This window comes from Bufo bufo, chromosome 3, assembly GCF_905171765.1.
Source record: "Bufo bufo chromosome 3, aBufBuf1.1, whole genome shotgun sequence".
Lineage (NCBI taxonomy): Eukaryota > Metazoa > Chordata > Amphibia > Anura > Bufonidae > Bufo > Bufo bufo.
The window spans coordinates 673,796,464-673,819,055 of NC_053391.1; the positions used below are offsets into that span (position 1 = coordinate 673,796,464).

Below are 22,592 nucleotides of genomic sequence, written 5' to 3' on the forward strand. Positions count from 1 at the left end.
TCAATGGACATATGTGGTGATCTATTTGCTAAGAAACTTGTAGCATATAGTGCCGCTAACCATGAGCGTACACAGATTTTTTTATGGTCCCATAGCAAAACTTAGCATTGACTCCTCACCCACCTCAACCAGTTTCCCAGTATGCAAGCTTCAAATACTCCCAGGCAAGGAGGAATGCAAAGCACGACTCCCCAGACTACTGACAGATTTAAGATTCGGAAGTGGAAGAATAAAACAAAAAAGAATGAAAAAGACGTTATTCGCCTCACCAAATTTATCCAACTTCGGAAAAACTGAAACAGGTCCTTCATAAATATGGAGCTCATTCTGAACACTATATGTGGTGCCCTGGAGCAGACTATGGATGTTTGTGGACTTTTGTCTCTTTTGCTACTATGCAAAGTCATCAATGCATTGCTTTATTGCACTTGGAAGGGTTGACTTGCACTGTGATTTATACTGGTGTGTGCACTTCTACGGTTTCATATTGCTGAACTTCATTTTATGTTTATTGTAATGTATCCTTTTGATTTGTACTGTTATTGCACTATATCTGCACTGCGAAAAGGGTTAATACACAGCCAGCTAATACTGAAAGACTTTGGGACTTTCTATCTATGCACTGAGAAATTAGAAATCTTCCACAGTTACTGTAAGAGTTTATGCAAAGCTCTGGGGGGTAAAACAGACACACTGACCTTTTGGCTGTCTGGTTTAGGTCTGTTGTTTATGTCTGAAAAAACTGCTTAGACATTTCCATAGACTTGCATTGAACCTCTATACAAGTCTATGACAGCCTGAAATAGCAACATTGTCTCTGTTTAGGCTGTGATTTTCCACTCCAACCCTTCCACTAGAGCAGCGGTTCTCAACCTAGGGGTCGCGACCCCTTTGGGGGTCGATCGGCCCTTTCCGGGGGGTCGCCTGAGGCTTCCTATTGTGGGTCGCCCGCACAACGGCAGCGGCCCCTTATCCTCGCGCACAGGAAGTGATGTCCTATCACTGCCTGTGCTTGAAGGAGCCTGACGTCTGGACGGGTAAGTCGGGCCGTCTGTCTGCTGAGGTCCGAGTTTTTTCGTTAATGACACCGCCGCTAAGCACCACTGCCACCAATGATTTAATTGAGCCTGGCTGAGCCTGGCTAATTTTATTTTAATTATTTGGCTGAGCAAGGCTTAATTTATTTGGGGGGACATGAAGCCCCGCTGATTTATTTATTTGGGGGACCCTGAGCACTTCTGATTTATTTATTTGGGGGACCCTGAGCACCATTGATTTATTTATTTGGGGGGGGACCTGAAGCACCGCTGATTTATTTATTTGGGGGACCCTGAGCACCATTGATTTATTTATTTGGGGGAGACCTGAAGCCCCGCTGATTTATTTATTTGGGGGACCCTGAGCACTTCTGATTTATTTATTTGGGGGGGACTTGAAGCACCACTGATTTATTTATTTGAGGGGTACCCTGAGCACCACTGATTTATTTTTATTTTTTGGGCGGGGAAGGGGGGGGGTACTGTGAGCACCACTGAGTTATTTATTTGAGGGGTACTGTGCGCACCACTTATTTTTTAGGGGGTATTTGTTGTTTATTATTTATTTTAAAGTTATTTATTTGGTTTACAAATATTTTGTATTTATGCTAAAGTTCTGTGGTTATGAATGAATACTTGTGTATTTGAATTAACATTTGGTGTATTGGTGTCTGTGCGTGTTTTTGGTGGGTCATCATAACAGTAACAAAATTAGTTATGACGTACCAAGGAAAAAAATGTAATGGTTGGGGGTCACCACAACATGAGGAACTGTATTAAGGGGTCACGGCTTTAGAAAGGTTGAGAACCACTGCACTAGAGGGTTCTAATTCAGTATATAAAGAGACCATCGGCATGCACCATGTCTTACCATCCCTTCCAGAGAAACAACACCTAGTGACAACTGGTATATATACACATCGAGAAATCTCCACCATACAGCTTTATGTATACGGCTTCTGTACAGATACAATATTTTAAAACTGTCTGCCTCCAGACCTAGGGGGAGGTCAACTTATAGGAATTGATCCATTAATTTCAAAAGAAGCTGTAAATAATCTCTTTTCACTGAGTTCCCTCTTGTGGTGGCTGAAGGAAAATGCTGTGAATCTATGTTGGGAACAGAAGAAGCAGTTCAGCTCTGGATACCCCTCCGCCTGTGCAGTCGCATGGTCTGCCTCGATAGTTGGTACGGCAATGGCTCTAAGGCTTCTTTTACTTGGCCTGATGTGGAGCCATAATAACCACCGATCGATGATGTCTCGTTAGCTACTAGAATCGGGGTCTTAATTGAGTTAATCATTATATTAGATCAACATGCCCTAAAAAACGTCTTTTTACGTCCATTTAAGTCCATTTTACATATCTAACTAGTCACCACTAGGCTTTTATCCTAAGATTAGTCATTAGTCTCCTCCAATTTGGTGATACCATCATTACATGTTTACAGTGGATCAGTCACCATCTAATCTTCCATGTACAATCCTGCACTTTGGGTAACGTGGGTCAGGAGGTTATGGCCAGACTATAGGCTATTCTGCAAGTTCAGACCAGAAGTGATGGACCTAAAGTAATGTTCGCCAATCTGCAGCCGTCTCTTCTCATCAGAGAAATATGTCTGGAATTTCAGTGTGACAATACAAAGTGTCCAATGTTTGTCTTGACCTGTTCATAGAGGTTCATTCTATGTAATTCCATCCTCAAAGCACTTCTGCAACTTTTCTATAGGTTCATTTTTTTTTCAGCTTTTAAAATGTATTTTTTATTTTTATTTTTTTGGAGATATTCGAAGGTCATTCTAATATTTTATAATCATGCATGTAGATTAAGTACTAACGCCTTTAGCACCAGTTGATAACTAGTAATTTAAACTGCAACTTTATTTTTAAAACGTTTTTCAAAACTTGCTTCATTTATATTTTGTAAAATTATTTCAATTTTCCTCTAAAGAGGTTTTCCAGGACATTTATACTGATGATCTCAGTTTAGGATTGGTGTAGTGTCCGTCCCTTGTAACTACAGCTCAAGACTGAGCTGCAATACCAGGGACAGCCACTATTAAATGTCCAGCGCTGTGCTTGGTGCACTGTGTGCTCTGCAATCGATTGATCGGCAAGGGTACCAGGATGACCACTCTAGTACTCCACACTGCTTTATTTATTACAAAATATGCTAGATATTATATAACATAGGAATTGCCTCATTAAAGAGTTTAATACTGATGTCCTATCCTAAGGATAGGTCATCAGTATTCGATCCGTGAGTGTCCATTACCTGGCACCCCCATCGATCAGCTGTATGAAGAGGCGGCACCTCTCTGGCTTCCTCACAGCATACCAAGTACAGTGCCATACACTGTATTGTGGCTGTACTTGGTATTACAACCTAGGGTCATTAACTTCTCTTAGCCAAAAGCCTTACATTTGATAAGATTATATAGATTCCTCTAATGTTCTTCTCCCTTGCCAGAAGTGGTAAAGGGTTGTCTAAGATTGGAAAAACGTGTCTGTCTTCTTCCAAAAACAGAGACATATCTGTCCATTGGTTGTGTGTGATGGTAACTTTTCCCCAATCACTTCAATAGAGCTAAGCTGCAGTACCAGATGCAACCTGTGGACTTGAGTGGTGCTGTTTCTAGGGGGAGAAAAAAGAGACAGCTATGTTCTTCTAATTGTGGAAAACCCAGGGACAGACTGTATGACTTCATAGCTTCTCCTGTACAGACGTTTTTCCGAGTGCCTTGGCAATAGTTCACTCCAATCTGTCTGCCATATCTTTCACCCTTCTGATGGGAGACAAGAAAATAAGCTAAGTAGAAGACACCATTTAAACAAAAAATTTAGAATTAGCCAGTGAACCTTTTTAACTAGTGATATGGCCCAATGTAGCGATCCCCCCATTGGTGAATAAAATTCTATGTCGGGAGAGACGCAGAATCCCAATAATCCTTTGCTGAGGATATTGGAAGAGAATGGTAGCCCGTTCAATTTGAATATTTGGCATAAGTCAAAACATTGAAAATCAACATCGGAAAAATAATTTTTCATGGAGCCCACTGTCTGTTTTCTCGAGATAGTGGTTGATAAATTTTAATTTTTGTTCTCGGTATGATTTTGATGACACTTTCTCAAACTTTTTTCCGACAAGAACATTCTTCCCTTTCACAAATTTTGAATATGTTGGATAAGAATATTTTTTTTAAATAAAATACCGCTCAATGAGTTCAATGAAGAATGACATCCTAATAATACATTTAAGCTTCCCCCTGCATATTTTGTACACCCTGAGATGAAAAGCTACTTAAGGGAACAAATATGCATAGTAAAAAAAAAAGACTTTTCTACAGCAGTGATAATAATTCAGTAGGAAAATAGTAATTTATAAAAGAGACACATTTACAGTCTTAGAATGAAGCAAGGGAAAAGTGTCTACTATATATCATAGAGCGAAAGGCAACTGTCAAAAAACTTTTCAACTTTTATCCAGCCTTTCGAATGAAGCCCCCCCCCCCCCCAATCAACGTGACTTTATGTGACAGTCTTCATTAGCTATCCTTAGGTCTCGAAGAGAGACACAAAAAGAACAAAAACCTCAATTCGTCAATACACGTCTGGTAGAATCAGTTGACTTAGTAGCGTGAAAGAAGCTAGTCGAAAGAAGTTGAAACGTTCCCATTGTCCTTCAACGTCGATGAAAGATCACATCTCCATTGACAAAGGTAGGAAGAAGAAAAGGTTGCATTGGCTGAACAGTACATTCATACGTTGGCCATTCATATACCCAGAGCAATTGTTTATTTAAAAATTTGGTTAGTAGAACCACATTATTCATCCCTACAATCAATATAATTTCCTTTGATCCAAAAGCAGATTTGGGCGTATTTAAGAGGTGTTATACGCACTGCTACATTAAAATCCTGCTTGTCCCCGTTTTTGTCCACCCACTGATGCCCAGAAAAAATTCCAATAATCTTCCGTTCCCACCTCTGTTTGTCTCGTTTCCACATCCTGACGTAAACTCCTGAACCACTGGCTCCCGGCTGGGCATCGCACTGTTGGTAAAGTAGGTCGTAGGTTTCTTCCTTGACATCACAGAATCGATATACTAGGTTCCCTGGTCTATCGTTGTCAAAGCCGGAGAAGTGGATTCTTCCACCAGGCAACTGTCGGCCAGTTGGACTCACACCGATCATCATAAATTTTCTTTTATGGGGTTTTTTAAGTTCTAGTAAAGCATAGTCATAATCCATGCCAATGTCATTGGAATTACCTCTAATCCATCCTTTTGGGACATGGGTTCTTTTTACTCGAATCCATTGGAATTTCATTTTTTCACTAGATCCAGAATTTGTTTGCTTGAGACCTTTACCTCCATCTTTGAATTTAGACTTTAAGAATCCCACTCTGAGCTTCTGTGCCCCCTTGACATAATTTTTGCCATCATGAATGCAGTGGGCGGCAGTAAGGACATGTTTCTCTGCCACCAACGTGCCAGTACAACCGGTTGACAACTTTACAGAAGTTGAAAAGGGATAATTAAGTAAGAAGTTCTTCCCGTAGATATTAAACCTGCTGTCATAACCATAGATTTGCCTTTTACGACGGGACTTCCCGTGGCTTCTTTCACTGTCTGCTCTGTTGGGAAAAACATAAATCCCTACTTCGGTCAAAGTGCGGCTCCCGTTGGAATATAAGGTCTCATATGCCATGTTGCCCTTCAGTTCATCCAAAGTAGGCATTGGGAACTGTTTGTGACATTCTGACCCACAGGAACCTGGTACATCAAGCCTTGCCTCTCCATTAAAGTGAGGTTTCTTAAGGCCAGTGGTCGACTGAGGAAGAACCACTGGAACTTTGTACGTTGGCCAAGTTGGTTTTGAACCAGAGTTATGAGACTCCACACAGGAGATCAGGAAAAGGAGGAAATAAGCTGCCGACACCTGTTCTGCCATTACTATTTCTTCAATCTGCAAATAAAAAAAACATTTGATCAATTAGTGTAATAAAAAAAAAATATAACAGTACTATCTAAAGCTGTCATGGGGCCCAACAAGAGGCCCACCTCGTGACAGAAGTAAAGTGCAGTTACTGTAGTGACGACTATGGATGATTGAAGGGGAAGGACAACTGGATGAGTTTTGCTATGGTCCCCAATAGTTACTTGATACAGTCCTACAGTGGATTGTCCCTCTATTGTGGCATTGCTTTTTTCACTTTCTGCAGATAAAAACAGGGTTTCTGGAATTTTCATATTGATGGCCTACCCTCAGGATAGGTCATCAATATGATATAGGCAGGGGTCCAATTCCTGGCACCCCCACCGATCAGCAATTTGAGAAGCCTTGGTGCTTACCAGAGCTCTGGTGAGTGCTACGGCCTCCTCTCGGTTTACCAAGCACAGTGCTGTCCATTGGATAGTGGTTGTGCTTCGTATTGCAGGTCAGTCCCATTCGTGTTTAATGGGACTGAGCTGTGCCTAGCCCACGTGACTGATGAAAGTGACGTCACATGGCCTGGGAAGAGGGCAAAGCACTTATAGAGTGCCGCAGCCTTTTTCGCACAGCAGATCGGTGTGGGTTTGACTCATAATACCCCCGCTGAGGATAGGCCATCAATATAAAAATTCTAGAAAAAAAAAACTTTAACAGTAACATGTATATGTGAACTCTCTCTATAATGACATCACGGTGTTCATTATCACTATGCTGTGACATCACTGTGTGTATTACCTTTATGCTCTGACATTGCTGTTTGTATTATCCCTGTATGGTGACATCACTTTGTGCATTCTGTATGCAGAGACACTGCTTTGCCTGTAATGTGCATTATGCTTGTGCTTAAGGGTCCATTCACACGTCCGTAAGTGTTTTGCTGTCCGGATCCGCAAAAAATAGATACCGGCCGTGTGCGGTACGCATTTTGTGGACCACACATTGCCGGCCCTATGAGTATTGTCATTTTTACGGCGCAGTGGAACAGAACTACGGATGCGGACAGCACACGGTGTGCTGTCCACATCTTTTGCAACCCCATTGAAGTGAATAGGTCCAATGAGGACCCAGAACTGCGGACATGTGAATGGACCCTAAGGGAAAAATATCTTGCAACAAGTGGATACCAAAGTACCGTAACCATGAGCATTTCTGACCTCACTGCTGGTGGAGTAGGGTCCCATTCGCAATTTTGCATTTAGGTCCCATGGTTATTTGTAAAGTCCCAGGTTAAAATTCAAAGAGTCTATACATTGTTTTAAAGATCTACCTAATAAAAATGATCCTGCTTGCCCATCCCCATGCGCAGACTGGCCATAGAACCTAGGGGGCCGTCCGAGCTCTCCTCATTGCCATTGGGTGGGTACATAACCATCTGATACTCTCAGCATTAATTCATGCTAGCAGCATCATGTACTTATTATGCCCCTGGCCAGCAGCCTCAGGTGCCATCCTGATTTCACTGGTATCACCGTCCTCAGTATGGTGATAGGGCAGTATTTTATGCTGCACTGTAGTATTTGGTTCTGCTGGGGCGGTATTTTGTGCTACAGTACTGTTTGTGTTGGCCCTGCCTACTTGTGTTGTCCCACCTTCTGTCAACTTGGACTTACCTACAACTTAGGGCCACTTTAAGGTTTTTTTTTTCCAGGGCCACTCTATGTTCCCAGTCCACCCTTTCCCATCCCCTTCCCCCTAGCAGGAGTGCAACAGTCCATCACTGTAGCCACCACACACTGATGACATATTATCCTAAGTGTAGACCAGTGATGTTATAGTGCCTGATAACTTCTTTAACAAGCGGAAATGAGGGCCACGACTTCTGTGTCTTAAAAAGCTTATTCAGGATGACAAAACCATGGATACTCCAGAAACAGCGCCGCACCTATTCACAGGTTGCATATGGTAGTGCAATACAGACACAAACTATAGAGGGGAAGGATCATGTACCTGGAGTAATTTCGGATAAATATAGCTATATACAAGCCAACTGCAGGGTCAAACCTCATCTTTTCATGTCTGTATACATTGAAGAACACCATAAAATAAATTTCTGGAATTTTTGACCTAAATGCCTGTAGTCAGGGTCAAACTGCTAGACTGTTGATGACCGTACCTCGAGGCCATTCTCCTAGAAAAGGCCCACCGACAGAGCACAAAGCCCATTAGACTGTATTTCTTACAGGTTTGAGGTTAATCGGCCCATTTTATCATGTAGCTACGCGTGACACGGGACAAGAATTACGGTTGAGCCTTTACTTTTTGAAATGGGAAAGTTAAAACAAGAAATATCAGCACCAAGAACAAGAACCCCGAAGGTCGAGGGATTTCATTTATCTGGAAATGTACACAATTTGGTCCGAGCAGTATTAAGCTAGAATAGGGCACACATAGAAATCCATGAGGTTCAACTGTACCCAGGGTCGGCGTTAGGGAAGGGGGCAAACTGGGCAATTGCCCTGGGCCCCCATCACCAAAGGGGCCCCCTTCAAGTCAGTGGCAGATTACAATAGGGACGTTTGGGTCCGCATCCCTGGGCCCAGTACTGCTGGGGGGCCCAATGCCGAACCGAACGCCCACATACTGTGGCGGGGCACGGGAGTGCATAGTTCCCTGCCCCTAGTAGGCCTGAGGTCTATGCGGTAGTGAAATCCCAGCGCAGGCGTGTGCGTGATGACGTCATCGCGCATGCCTGTGCTGGGAAGCAGCACAGTGAAGTGCCAACTTTGGGGGACATGGAGGGGGGAAACACAGGGAGACATGTGAAGAGACAGTACATCGGGGGAAAAATTGCAGTATGGGGGTAAATTACTATGTGGGGGAAAAATATTAGGGTGAGATTGTTGTGTGGGGGCAAATTATTATGGGAGGGATTACTATATGGGGGCAAATTATTATTGGAGGGATTACTATGTGGGGGCAAATTATTATGGGAGGGATTACTATGTGAGGGAAAATTACTATATGGGGCAATGTGGGGGAAACTACTGAGTGGGGGCCGTGTGGGGGCAATTACTGTGTAGGGGCAGTGTCGGGGAAACTACTGTGTGGAGAAACTACTGTGTAGGGGCAGTGTGGGGGAAATTACTCCGTGGGGGCGGAGTAGGAGAAACTACTGTGTGGGGGCAGTGTGGGGGAAATTACTCCGTGGGGGCGGTGTGGGAGAAACTACTGTGTGGAGGCAGTGTGGGGGAAATTACTCCGTGGGGACAGTGTGGGGAAACTACTGTGTGGGGGCAGTGTGGGGGAAATTACTATGTGTGGTAAATTACTGTGTGGGGGGCAAATTACTATGGGGGATTACTATATGGGGGCAGCGTGGGGGGTCTTGCTATTGGGAAGACACTGTAGGGGCAATTCTATTATTTTTGGGGCCACTATACAGAGATTATTACCTGGAGCACAATATAGGGTATTATTACTGGGTTACTCTAGGGGACATTATAGCTGCTGTGGACACTATAGGGACATTTGGGGTAATTTATCAAACTGGTGTGAAGTAGAACTGGCTTAGTTGCCCATAGCAACCAATCAGATTCCACCTTTAATTTTTGACAGCTCTTTTGGAAATCCAGTTCTACTTTACACCAGTTTGATAAATGACCCCATTATGTCTATTAGGGTCACTATTTTTTCAGCAGTAGAGTACCTGGGACATTGGGGGGCACAACAGGCACAGTGTTGGGAGTGGCAGCAGGATGACACTGTGGGGACACCAGGATGGGGAGGTTGATGGAAAATTTTTGAAATCTAACGTGTCTGTGTTACAAACTCTGTAGAGACGAGATGCGGCTGAAAGAATTTGTCATGGCTGTCTAACGGAGGAGAAGAGGAAAGAGAAGGTCTACATGACAGGAGATGTCACTGGATGTAAGAGGTAGGTGGATACTATGACATGTAGAAAGTGTTTTTAAAGGAGAGTTACACTATATATGTTTGTCTTTCCAAGCTGCTTCTTGTTTTATTCAGTTAAAAAATTTACCTGGGAATTTGATATGGACGGTCTATCCTCAGGATAGGTCATCAGTATCAGATCAGCGGGGATCCGACTCCTGACGCCACTGCTGATCAGCTGGTTGAAGAGGCCGCTGTGCTTACCAGAGCTCCGGTGAGCACTGCGCTCTCTTTATAGTTACCAGCGCCGTACATTAGACAGCAGCGATGCTTGGTATTGCAGCTCATCTCCTTTCACTTGAATGGGACTGAACTGCAACTAGGCCATGTGACTGATATACAGTGACATCACTGGACGCCCAACAGTTGATCGGCAGGGGTCCTGGAAGATGGACGCCAGCCGATCTGATATTGATGACCTATCCTAAAGATAATCTTATACACCTTGCTGGTACTGTATTACACTGCCGTTTCTCTGCACGTGAATCTGCGTGGAAAAACCATGTGTAATCCGCAATCAGTGCAGGCAGGCTATGCGTGAATGTGTTGTTTGTGCAATATTTATTTTGGGGCCCCACTTAAAATTTTGCCCAGGGCCACACTGTCTAAAACCGGCCCTGACTGTACCTCTGTTTCGGTAGAGACATATGTGGGGCTTATCTACAAGGAATTGTCCACTTATTCTATATTGATGGCCTATCCTGAGGATAGGCCATCAATCAATATCTGATTGGAGAGGGTCCGACACCCAGCACTGCTACCAATTGGCTTTTCTGCAATAACAGTCCCGGAAGTCGGCGCCAAAACTACAGAGCTCCGTCCATTGTGTAGTGGACGGAGGTGGTTACTGTAGCGCTACTCCCGTTCACGTCAGTGAGAGACGACTTCTGACAACAGAGCTCCAGCAGAACAGCTGATCGGCAAGGGTGCGGAGTGTCGGACCCCCACCAATCTGATATTGACGGCCTATCCTGAAGCCATCTTGTGCAGGCATGGTAGATGCATTTAAAGGACCGGACTACAAATGTATTACTTCAGCCCAGACTTTTCAGATGGAATCTATGAGTCACAATCCTCACACTTCTCATTTTCAGGGAACGTGTTTTTTGGAAAATACATTATCCAGGACAATAACCTCTCACAGGAGACATGTAGCTATGTAGCCGTGACCCTACATAGAAATTAGGGGGAAAATCTTATCCTGCAGCCCCCTCATTCCTGGATGAGTCACTCCAATTCCCACGAGAACATAATGAAGCGCATATGAAATATGGATGGAAATTCCTCTAACATATTTCCGACCAATATCGCATACAAAAATAATTGCAGAATATTGTTTGCAAGTCTTGAATTTCAAGTATTTATGATAAATTCTTCCAGAGCTTTACACAGAATAGAACTATACAAAGTGCACTGACAGACATTCACCAACTATGCTGCCAAACTATTATAGTATTATTTTAGTGGTTATATCATTGTACATAGGAGGTAGTATTATAGTAGTTATATTCTTGTACATAGAAGGCAGTATTATAGTAGTTATATTCTTGTACATAGGAGCAGTATTATAGTAGTTATATTCTTGTACATAGGAGGCAGTATTATAGTAGTTATATTCTTGTACATTGGAGCAGTATTATAGTAGTTATATTCTTGTACATAGGAGCAGTATTATAGTAATTATATTCTTGTACATAGGAGGCAGTATTATAGTAGTTATATTCTTGTACATAGGAGCAGTATTATAGTAGTTATATTCTTGTACATAGGAGCAGTATTATAGTAGTTATATTCTTGTACATAGGAGGCATTATTATAGTAGTTATATTCTTGTACATAGGAGGCAGTATTATAGTAGTTATATTCTTGTACAAAGGAGCAGTATTATAGTAGTTATATTCTTGTACATAGGAGGCAGTATTATAGTAGTTATATTCTTGTACATAGGAGCAGTATTACAGTAGTTATATTATTGTACATAGGAGCAGTATTACAGTAGTTATATTATTGTACAAAGGAGCAGTATTATAGTAGTTATATTCTTGTATATAGGAGGCAGTATTATAGTAGTTATATTCTTGTACATAAGAGCAGTATTATAGTAGTTATATTCTTGTACATAGGAGCAGTATTATAGTGGTTATATTCTTGTACATAGGAGCAGTATTATAGTAGTTATATTCTTGTACATAGGAGCAGTATTACAGTAGTTATATTATTGTACATAGGAGCAGTATTACAGTAGTTATATTCTTGTACATAGGAGCAGTATTATAGTAGTTATATTCTTGTACATAGGAGCAGTATTACAGTAGTTATATTATTGTACATAGGAGGCAGTATTATAGTAGTTATATTCTTGTACATAGGAGCAGTATTATAGTAGTTATATTCTTGTACATAGGAGGCAGTATTATAGTAGTTATATTCTTGTACATAGAAGCAGTATTATAGTGGTTATATTCTTGTACATAGGAGCAGTATTATAGTAGTTATATTCTTACACATAGGAGCAGTATTATAGTAGTTATATTCTTACACATAGGAGCAGTATTATAGTAGTTATATTCTTGTACATAGGAGGCAGTATTATAGTAGTTATATTCTTGTATATAGGAGAAGTATTATAGTAGTTATATTCTTGTACATAGGAGCAGTATTATAGTAGTTATATTCTTGTACATAGGAGCAGTATTATAGTAGTTATATTCTTACACATAGGAGCAGTATTATAGTAGATATATTCTTGTACATAGGAGCAGTATTATAGTAGTTATATTCATTTACATAGGAGCAGTATTATAGTAGTTATATTCTTGTACATAGGAGCAGTATTATAGTAGTTATATTCTTGTACATAGGAGCAGTATTATAGTAGTTATATTCTTGTACATAGGAGCAGTATTATAGTAGTTATATTCTTACACATAGGAGCAGTATTATAGTAGATATATTCTTGTACATAGGAGCAGTATTATAGTAGTTATATTCATTTACATAGGAGCAGTATTATAGTAGTTATATTCTTGTACATAGGAGCAGTATTATAGTAGTTATATTCTTGTACATAGGAGCAGTATTATAGTAGTTATATTCTTACACATAGGAGCAGTATTATAGTAGATATATTCTTGTACATAGGAGCAGTATTATAGTAGTTATATTCTTGTACATAGGAGCAGTATTATAGCAGTTATACTCTTGTACATAGGAGCAGTATTATAGTATAGTAGTTATACTCTTGTACATAGGACCAGTATTATATTAATTGTATTGTTGTACAAAGAGATAATTAATAAAAAGATGTGTTCTTTCTTTCCAATAGCGAGTATGATATAGGAATTATATTATTGAGGTAATATTATAGCAGTTTGTGCTGGTAAAGACATTAGTTGTAGTGCTTCAGGACAGATAATGTAACTGCTACTTTCCAGAGCTTTAAACTGTGCTCAGAGAAGTTTTCAATCCCCTTACTAACTCGTTCTGATCATCAGTACATTACTCAGCAGGGGGCACTAATGAGCACAGGAAAAGGCGAATTTGAGGTGCCGTATAGATGATCTAACCTGCAACATGATGGAAAGAACATACAAAATGTAAAATAATTGTATTATTTAGGAAACTATTTATATTCTTCCTTTCTACTCAATTATATCATTAATGACAATAACGTGTGGCTGTGGTAGACGTTTAATACAATATAGGAACAGCAGTTGCTGTAGACCTTAGCCTTGATACACGATTTTTCAGATTTTAGGCACGCTTTCACATTTAATCATTGGAACTGATTGAAGTTTGCTTTGGAGCGCAGCATTTGCTGTACACACATTTTCTGTATTGACCAGGCGCTGGTAAGTTCCATGAAGGCGCTGCGGTGGCCATTGTATAGGATGCTGCTGCTGAGTAAACTGCACGCCTATTCGATGCAATTAAAGTATCTTAATGAGATCTTCTTTTATCGCATCACAATAACCTGCTGGCGGGAATTTCCCTCGACTCCAGAGCGCATCGAATCATTTCTCTGACTTGTTGCCTTTTCTGCTGGACACAATTGTCTTGTCCTTCCTGCAGAGTTACACAAAGTCATCCAGGCTTCACCGGCAGAACAGATGGTCTGCACTAAGTCCTAAGATGGACTCTGGACCCGTAGACGCAGCGGTATATTAGATATAAGCATTACAACACAGGTCAACCCCAGCCAGAATCACATCAGACAGTGGTCTCCAGCTGGAGGCTCTCAAGCTGGTCTAGAACCACAACTCCCAGGATGCTCTGACCACTGCTGGCTGTCAGCGTATGCTGGGAGTTGTAGTTCTGTAAGGCCTCTTTCACACGAGCGTGATGGATTAGATCTGGATACGTTCAGGGAAACTCGCACCATTTTGCAAGCAAGTTCAGTCAGTTTTGTCTGCGATTGCGTTCAGTTGTTCAGTTTTTTTTTCCGCGCGGATGCAATGCGTTTTGATGCGTTTTTCACGCGAGTGATAAAAAACGGAAGGTTTACAAACAACATCTCCTAGCAACCATCAGTGAAAAACGCATCTCATCCGCACTCGCTTATGGATGCAATGCGTTTTTCACTGAAGCCCCATTCACTTCTATGGGGCCAGGGCTGCGTGAAAAACGCAGAATATAGAAGATGATGCGTTTTTCATGCAACGCAGAACTGATGCGTGAAAAAAATTTATGGGTCAGGATTCAGTGCAGGTGCTATGCGTTCACGTCACGCATTGCACCCGCGCTGAAAACTCACTCGTGTGAAAGAAGCCTAACAGCTCGAGTGCCACCGATTGGAGATTACTAGTACTTGTTGTATATGTTTACCCCAAATTTTTATTACCGAATCACGCCATGTTTTTGAATCTGTTTTTATTTTCCGATTGTATGTTTTTTTCTTCTCTTTTTTTCTTTTCATATTTATATCTTACCCAAGGTACTTGTCCAGAGGTTTATTTTATATCAGGCACCTGGATATAGAGGAATGACTGACTTCTATGAGTGGTTCATGCTCTGGGACACGTGAAGAGGTCATTGTGCAGGGAGGGGGAAGAGAAGCTGGGATATCTCATCACCTATCGTCAATGGTGCATTCTGTTTTGTCTGCCTGAATCTTTATTATAGAGGTTTTATAAGTCACTGTAATCTTGCCTGTGATGATAACGAGCTGTGACATATCAATGACAGCCGTTTAGGAGGAACCATCGACCAATGTGCAATATTTCAGGACTTTTTCTAAAAAAGGGTTTTCCGGGACTAAGATATTGCTGACCTATCCATAGGATAGGTCATCAATATGAGATTTGGTGGAGGTATGACAACCTCACACCACCACTGATCAGCTGTTGGCAGCGACTGGTATGGGTCCACCACTGGGACCATGACCGATCACGAGACTGGGGGCCCTGTGTGCCCTTATGAATGAAGTGGCAGGTCGAGCATGTATACTGCTGCCTTATTCTCTCGTGAGGCAAGTATGTAGTATAGCTGGAAATCTAGATATTTATTTTTTTGGGCTGGCTCTCATCAGCAATATTGGGAGGTAGGCATTATCACAGGTTGTCCTGCTGTTGGATACCACCCAGCTATCAGTTGTGATCTGTGAGGGGAACTCAGCAGCATCTATCCAATTTCCCTGCAGAGCCTCCGCAGGTTAAGCGAGGTATTGCGCATTTTTCATTGAAATCAGTGGTCTGTCTGTGTAATGCATGGACATGGTGCGTCCACCCGAGAGAGACACTATTCCTAGCTGCTCTCCACTCTGGACAATAAATGAGGGTCCTAAACAGGGTAGCCCCCAGAATTAACTTAGCTTATTTCAAAATGTTTTTTCTAATCCTGGCAATCCCTTTAAGGCTACATGCACACGAATGGGAAAAATTGGTGTCTATAGGGCTTTTCAAATGGCCGTTTTTTTTAACAGCCATCAAAATATACGACATGTCCTATTTTGGGCTCTTTTCACGGCTAGACAGACCCCACTGAAATCAGTGGGCCCATTTTTAACAGTCATTTAGACAGGCATGCACCCATCTAACAGCTGTTAAAAATGGCTACACTTTGAAAAAGGGCCTTTCAGGGGTTGACAAAATAAAATAACATTCTCATCTCATTCATTTTCTCTCGATGGACCTGTGCTCCCAGTGCTGTGACGGCTCATGTGATGTCACGACACTGGGAGCATCTGCAGCCTCCAGTGTGAAGCGAGTTTTCCATCATGTCCAAGTGGGGGAAAGGCAGTGGCATTATATAAGGGGGCACAACTGGGGTGTAATATCTATACTGGGGCACAACTGGGGGGAACCATAACTAATGGGTGTGCAAGTGGGGGTGGGGGAAAGGCAGAGGCAATATATATGTGTCACCGCCAGCTCCCTGAGAAAGTCTGGCAGACGTTCTTCTCTACCTCTTGCATGATGTTCTTTGTTTTGGTTTCACTTTGTCCTCTCCTTTCCTTCTCCCAGCTGTCACCTATTTACACTAATTGCCTCTCTTTATATTCCATCCCATACTGCCTCACTTTGCGGTTTATACTACTTCCTGTATTGTGTTACTGCTGGAGGCTGCTGCTGCTGATTCCTCAAGATAAGTCTTTTTCCTTTATTTGTGTTTCCTTGCTGGCTTGATTCTAGGTGACCCTGACTCCGTCTGTATTAAGTGCAGGGAGCCGGTGGTCGTGTCCCCTGACTATTATAGGGTTTTCAGGTGTCACATAGTATTAGGTACGTGGACATGCAATCGTCTACCATAAAGATCTTTGCATGGGCATAGCAGTCAGGGAGAGCTCTAGGGGTTTTATAGGGCTCACCCATATGCTCCTTAGTTTGGGATCAAGCCAGTCGGATGTTTATTTATAAGTTCCAGCTTTCTGCAACACCATCCGTGACAATATGGGGGGACAACTTGGGTGTAATATCTATACTGGGGGCCATTATAACTACTGGGCATACAAGGGGGTGCATTATTTATACTGGGGGCACTATGGGGGGCATAATATATATATATTGAGGGCACTAAAAACTTTTCAACTAAAAACCAAATGCTCTGTCTGCGTGCTGTCGTTCGGCTCTGTCTCCCCGGCTCCGATCGATTGGTCTTGCCTGGCTGCTGGCTCCATCTGCTGCCTCCTGCTCTTCTTGCCACTGGACCGCCTGATTCCACCTTGCCGCTCCTGCTCCTGCCTGCTACCGGACTGCCGCCCTGTTGGATATCTCAACTGTTGGATACCTCGGCTGTCTCCCCTTTACTTCGCCACTGCACCGCCACAGTCACGGCGTGCTTCGGGATTAGGCCTCCGGACACGTGAGAATAGCATTTCCATTCAGTTATTCTATACCTGCCGTACTGTGGATTTTTCTGCTATATTGCTGCAAGAGGGATAGCAGTGTATATTGCTGTGAAGAGGGCATAGTTTTGTTTATGTTGAAATCTTGTGCCGTCTGGGGAAAAGGGGGCAAGGAGGAGACAGGGTGAGAAAGGAAAAGTGGGAAAAGAGGGCACAAAGGGAAGAAAAAAAAGGAAAAAAAAAAAAAAGGGGGAAAAAAAGGGAAAGAAGAGACAGAAAAAAGGGTTAATAGGTGAAAGAAAATATATATAAAAATAAAATAAAAATGAAAACCTGGTAGGGGGAGAAGGGAAAGGAAGACTAAAGCAGAAACTTAAGCAGAAGGTTAGGGGGGGGGGGAATTGGGGAGAATGCCCCCAAAGCGACGCTCAGTTGATTCCTCTTCAATTAAGTCTGGGACTAAGACCCCAGAGAACAAAATCGACAAGTTTCTGAAATCGCCCTTTTCAAATGAAAAGAACCTAGCCAAAACTAAACCCCCTGCCAAACTGAAAAAATTCGCTAAAACTTCCCAAAATGATGAACTTTCTGAGGATGGACTGGAGGGGGCAGACCAGGAGGCAGGCGAGGACTGTCTCTCTGCACAAATGCGAACTGAATACGACCCATCTGTCTTGGACAAAATCCTATGCGCTGTGGAAAATAATGGCACTTTAGTGCAAGAAATGTCCACCCAATTGGGGTCAGTGCAGAGCGATATTTCATTAATAAGAGAAGACCTAGTAAAGATCCGGGACCGAGTCCTTAGTGTGGAAAAAACTGTCGACTTTTTGCAAACGGACATGGATACGTTAAAATCTAAAACTCTGCTTCTAGCCTCAGAAAATCAAGCACTTCAAAACAAACTAGAGGACTTAGAAAATAGGTCAAGGCGCAACAATGTCCGCATAATTGGTTTCCCAGAAGGAGTGGAAGGCCGACAGCTGGAGGAACAACTTAAAGATGTGATTATGCATAGTCTCGGCAGCGATAATTTCTCTTCTATGTTTCAAATAGAAAGAGCCCACCGAATTCCAGGAGGGAAATTGATTCCGGGGAGACCGCCGCGTGCAGTGTTAATCAAATTACTACTATCCGCGGATAGAGATATGATCCTGAAAAGAGCAAGAGAATGTACACCTATTGAATACCAGGGCACTAATCTGCTCTTTTTTCCTGACTTTGCGCGGCAGACCCAGGAAAAAAGGAAAAGCTTTATAGAGATAAAGAAACGCTTGGCGGCTAAGGAGATTAAATATTCCCTACAGTATCCTGTGAAATTAAGAGTAATTCACAATGGGACCTCTCTTTTTTTTGAGACACCACAACAGGCATCAGACTGGATGGATCAAATAGGCATTTGAAATTGTGTACTACTATGATCGGAGGGATGGAAGGGGGGGGGCCAGGCTGGGGGAGAACGGCCGGTGGTTAGAGGTTCGCTGAGTAGTTCGGGCGGATCAATAGATGGGGGGGGGGAGGGGTACCCACCTTGCAGGAATGTTTTTTTTTTTTTTTTTTCTTTTCTTTTTTTTCTTTTCGGTGAGCGATGTCCACTAGAATAGTAGCTTGGAATGTCAGAGGACTTGGGGAAAGAGTTAAAAGGCAAGCGATCATGGATGCATTAAAAAGATATCTTCCAGCAATTATTTGTATAGTAGAAACCCATTTAACTAAAGAAACCTTGTTCCGTCTGACAACGGGATGGCAGTCCCAATCGTATCACTCCACCTTTACTGGCTCCTCTAGGGGTATTTCGGTTCTGATTCATAACTCCATAGATTTCACCCTTATAAAATCCTACATAGATGCTCAGGGTAGATTTATCTTCTTGCATGGTAAGCTGCATGGCGACAGCTATATTCTTGCCTTTTTTTATATACCTCCGCCATTCTCAATGTACCCACTGCTTCAACTAATGCTATTTTTTGAAAAAAGACCAGAATGCCGCTTAATCCTGATGGGGGATTTCAATGCGGTCCTTGACCCTAATAAAGATAGATTTTCAATAGATGCAGAAAGGGGGAGGAATTTCTGTAATTCCCCGCTGTCTCAATTTTGTTTAGAGGTTGGAGTGGTGGATATATGGGAATATCTTGGCGGTGGAAAGAGAGTATATTCTTGTGTCAGCAGGGGGGGTAGAGCAATGTCTAGGATCGATTTAGCACTCACCAATGAGAGCAACTTGAGTAATATCTGCAAGATGCGATACGGAATAAGAACAGTTTCGGACCACTCACCCGTACTGATTGAGGTTTCCAGCGGGGAGAATAAGGATATTAGGGGGCTAGGATTTAAGTTGAATCCATACTGGCTTACTATTATGGACAACCTGCAGTCGATTAAACTATTGATGTCCTCCTTTTGGGAGGTCAATCTTCCCTCCGCCAGTATCAATACAGTATGGGATGCCTCGAAAGCATATTTGAGAGGGGTTTTTATAAGTGAGATTGTCGCAGCAAAGAGAATATTTAGGAAGAAAGAGGAGGAATTGGTTCAGATTGCTGTACTTACAACTGAGAGATATACTAGCCATCCAACTCAACACAACAGGGAAGAGATGCAGAAGGCTAGCTGCTCTCTGGAGAAATATGTAACAGAGAAAGCAAACCACAGGGTATTTTTTAAGGGGCTTAATTACTTCATCGAGTCTGGACGCCCGGGGAAACTTTTAGCTAGAATTATTTCACAACAAGATAAGAAAAAACTATCCATTACTTCGATCCGTAATGTAGAGGGCAAAACCATAACAGATTTAGAGGGAATTGAGAATACTTTTTTACAATACTTTGCCCAGACATATAGATCCTCCCCTGGTCTGTCAGCTGAACTGGCGATGCGTTTCCTGGAGAGGATTTCGTTTTCTACTTTGAATGAAGTTCAGAGGGAGTGTCTCGAGGAGGAGATGTCTCTTGTTGAGCTGCAGGAGGCCCTTGGGTCTGTCTCGGGGAACTCATCGCCAGGAGTGGATGGCCTTCCATACGAGGTCTATCGCAAGTATAGTGATGTCATCCTCCCTCAGTTGCTAGAGGTTTTCTCCCAGGCAACACAGGGAGGGAGACTACCACACTCTATGATGGAGGCTCTTATTGTTTTAATTCTAAAAAAGGACAAAGACCCGGCAGAACTGAGCTCCTACAGACCAATATCATTATTAAATACCGATGTTAAGTTACTATCAAAAGTTCTGGCTAGGAGGCTTTCGCGGGTTATGCCCACGATTATTCACCCAGATCAAAATGGCTTTATGCCAAATAGGGGTACTCATCACAATCTGCATAGGCTATTTATGAATATTCAGTCCCCAGGGCGTGGTGCCCGCTCCATCCTGTCGTTGGACGCTACTAAAGCCTTCGACAGGGTGGAGTGGATTTTTCTCTGGGAGGTAATGAAAAGAATGGGCTTTGGCCCAAGATTTATGGCGATGGTCCAGCTACTTTACAATTCCCCAGTTGCCAGGATCAGGATCAATGATTCGACGACAGAGAGTTTCACTTTGGGAAGAGGTACCCGTCAAGGCTGTCCCCTTTCCCCCTTTTTATTTAATATTTATATTGAACCTTTAGCGGCTTTGATAAGACAGGACTCGGAGGTGGTTGGTTTTGGCATAATGGGGCAGCATGACCGCGTATCTCTTTACGCAGATGATATCCTGGTTTTCATCCATCAAACAGATACGACTCTTCCTCGTATAATGGACTTGGTTGGCCACTTCTCCGAGTTATCTGGACTTGAGATCAACTGGGATAAGACCGTCCTTCTTCCTATAGATGAGTTGCGAGGCGAATTTAATAATCAGGTAACGATCTCTGATTCAATAAAGTACCTGGGGATAACAGTTTCTGCTAAACTTCAAGAATATTTACAACTTAACCTAATTCCTTTGTTAGTAAAGCTAAGAGCAAAAATTAAGATATGGCAAAAAATTCTTCTAGCAAGAGCGGATAGAATTTCAATAATAAAAATGGTAGTGCTTCCCCAGGTTCTTTATGTCTTGCGCAACTCGCCTATATGGATTACAGATAAACACTTTAGATTGATAGAGCGGGTGCTCAATGATTTATTATGGGGGAGGAAGCGCGTGAGATTGAAGGCACTCTATTTTTCTATGCCCTACAATCGGGGAGGTCTTAACCTCCCCTATTTTAGGGGCTACTTTGTGGCCTCCCAACTCTGCCTTTTTAATGATTGGGAAAATAGCCCCTTCTGCAGTAAAGTGGTGAAAGATGCAGGTTTTTCCGATTTTTTTACCGTACTGGAATCTGATTATTTGTCAAATTCAATTAGAGGGTTTACACTGTTCTGCAGAATGGCTATAAAGACTTGGTCGGCCATAAGGAGCTGGTGTGGAGTTAAGGCATCGCTTATTTGCACCCCATTATGGCATAACCAAAAACTTCTTAATTCAAAAGACTTAAGTTGCCGCCAGTACTGGAGGACCAAAAATGTGCAATACTTACATCAAGTAGTTAGTGGAGGACAAATTTTGCCCCTTATGGAACTAAGGGCAAATTTAGGCGAGGTGGCTTGGTATGCATATTTCCAACTGAGGTCAGCACTTTCTAATACTTTGAATAGTCACCTTTTTATTATAGATACTTCTGTATTTTTACAGGACTTAATTTGTAAGAAAATTGTCACGAGAATTAAACTATCTCACTGTTACAGACACTTAATGGATAATTTTTTTTTGGATGTTTACTCTCCGGGACAGAGAGCCTGGTCTTCTCTCCTTTCAGAGGCAGGCCCTCCTAACTGGGAGAATATAGGGGAAAGTTTAAAATTGGTTTCACATAATTTTAACCACACTGTTGTACAATTTAATATTTTGCACAAAATTTATGTAACACCCATATGGTTATACAGAAGAGGACTCAGGGCTTCCTCTGACTGCCCCCGTTGTGGCGAGCCCGAGGCAGATCATTTACATCTGTTCTGGGACTGCCCAATGGTGAGTAGTTATTGGAGCCTGGTCCAAAAGAATCTGGCGCGTAAACTTAGAATTGTGGTTCCCTTGTCTCCCAGGATATGGGTCCTGGGAGATTTATCTGAGGTTAACTATCAACCCATAAAAAGCCATTTGTTGACTAAGGTGATGTTCTTAGCTAGGCTCCTGATTTCTAGATCCTGGTTTTGTTCTTCCGCCCCAGACTGTAATAACTGGCTGGGCTTGGTAGAGAAAGTGAAAAGTTACGAGAAGATACAAAAAAAGAGGATCCTATTTAAAGTGGAATAGCTTATGGAAAGATTGGGATACGACTAATTAATTATGATCCCTTTTTCCTTTTTTTTTTTTTTTTTTTTTTTTTTTTTTTTTTTTTTTTCCTGCAAGGTGGGGGGGGGGGGGGGG

At 42.2% G+C, this 22,592-nt stretch overlaps 1 protein-coding gene across 1 annotated transcript in view; it reads right to left on the bottom strand.

Moving 5' to 3' along the window:
- Positions 1–3,910: 3,910 nt before the first annotated feature.
- PRSS23 (serine protease 23) overlaps positions 3,911–22,592 on the bottom strand; it is a 43,208-nt gene continuing 24,526 nt past the window's right edge. The window contains exon 2 of the mRNA XM_040426368.1: positions 3,911–6,003. Coding sequence (XP_040282302.1) covers positions 4,861–5,988 — 1,128 coding nt within the window. The 5' untranslated portion in view covers positions 5,989–6,003 and the 3' untranslated portion in view covers positions 3,911–4,860. The remainder of the gene's footprint in view (positions 6,004–22,592) is intronic.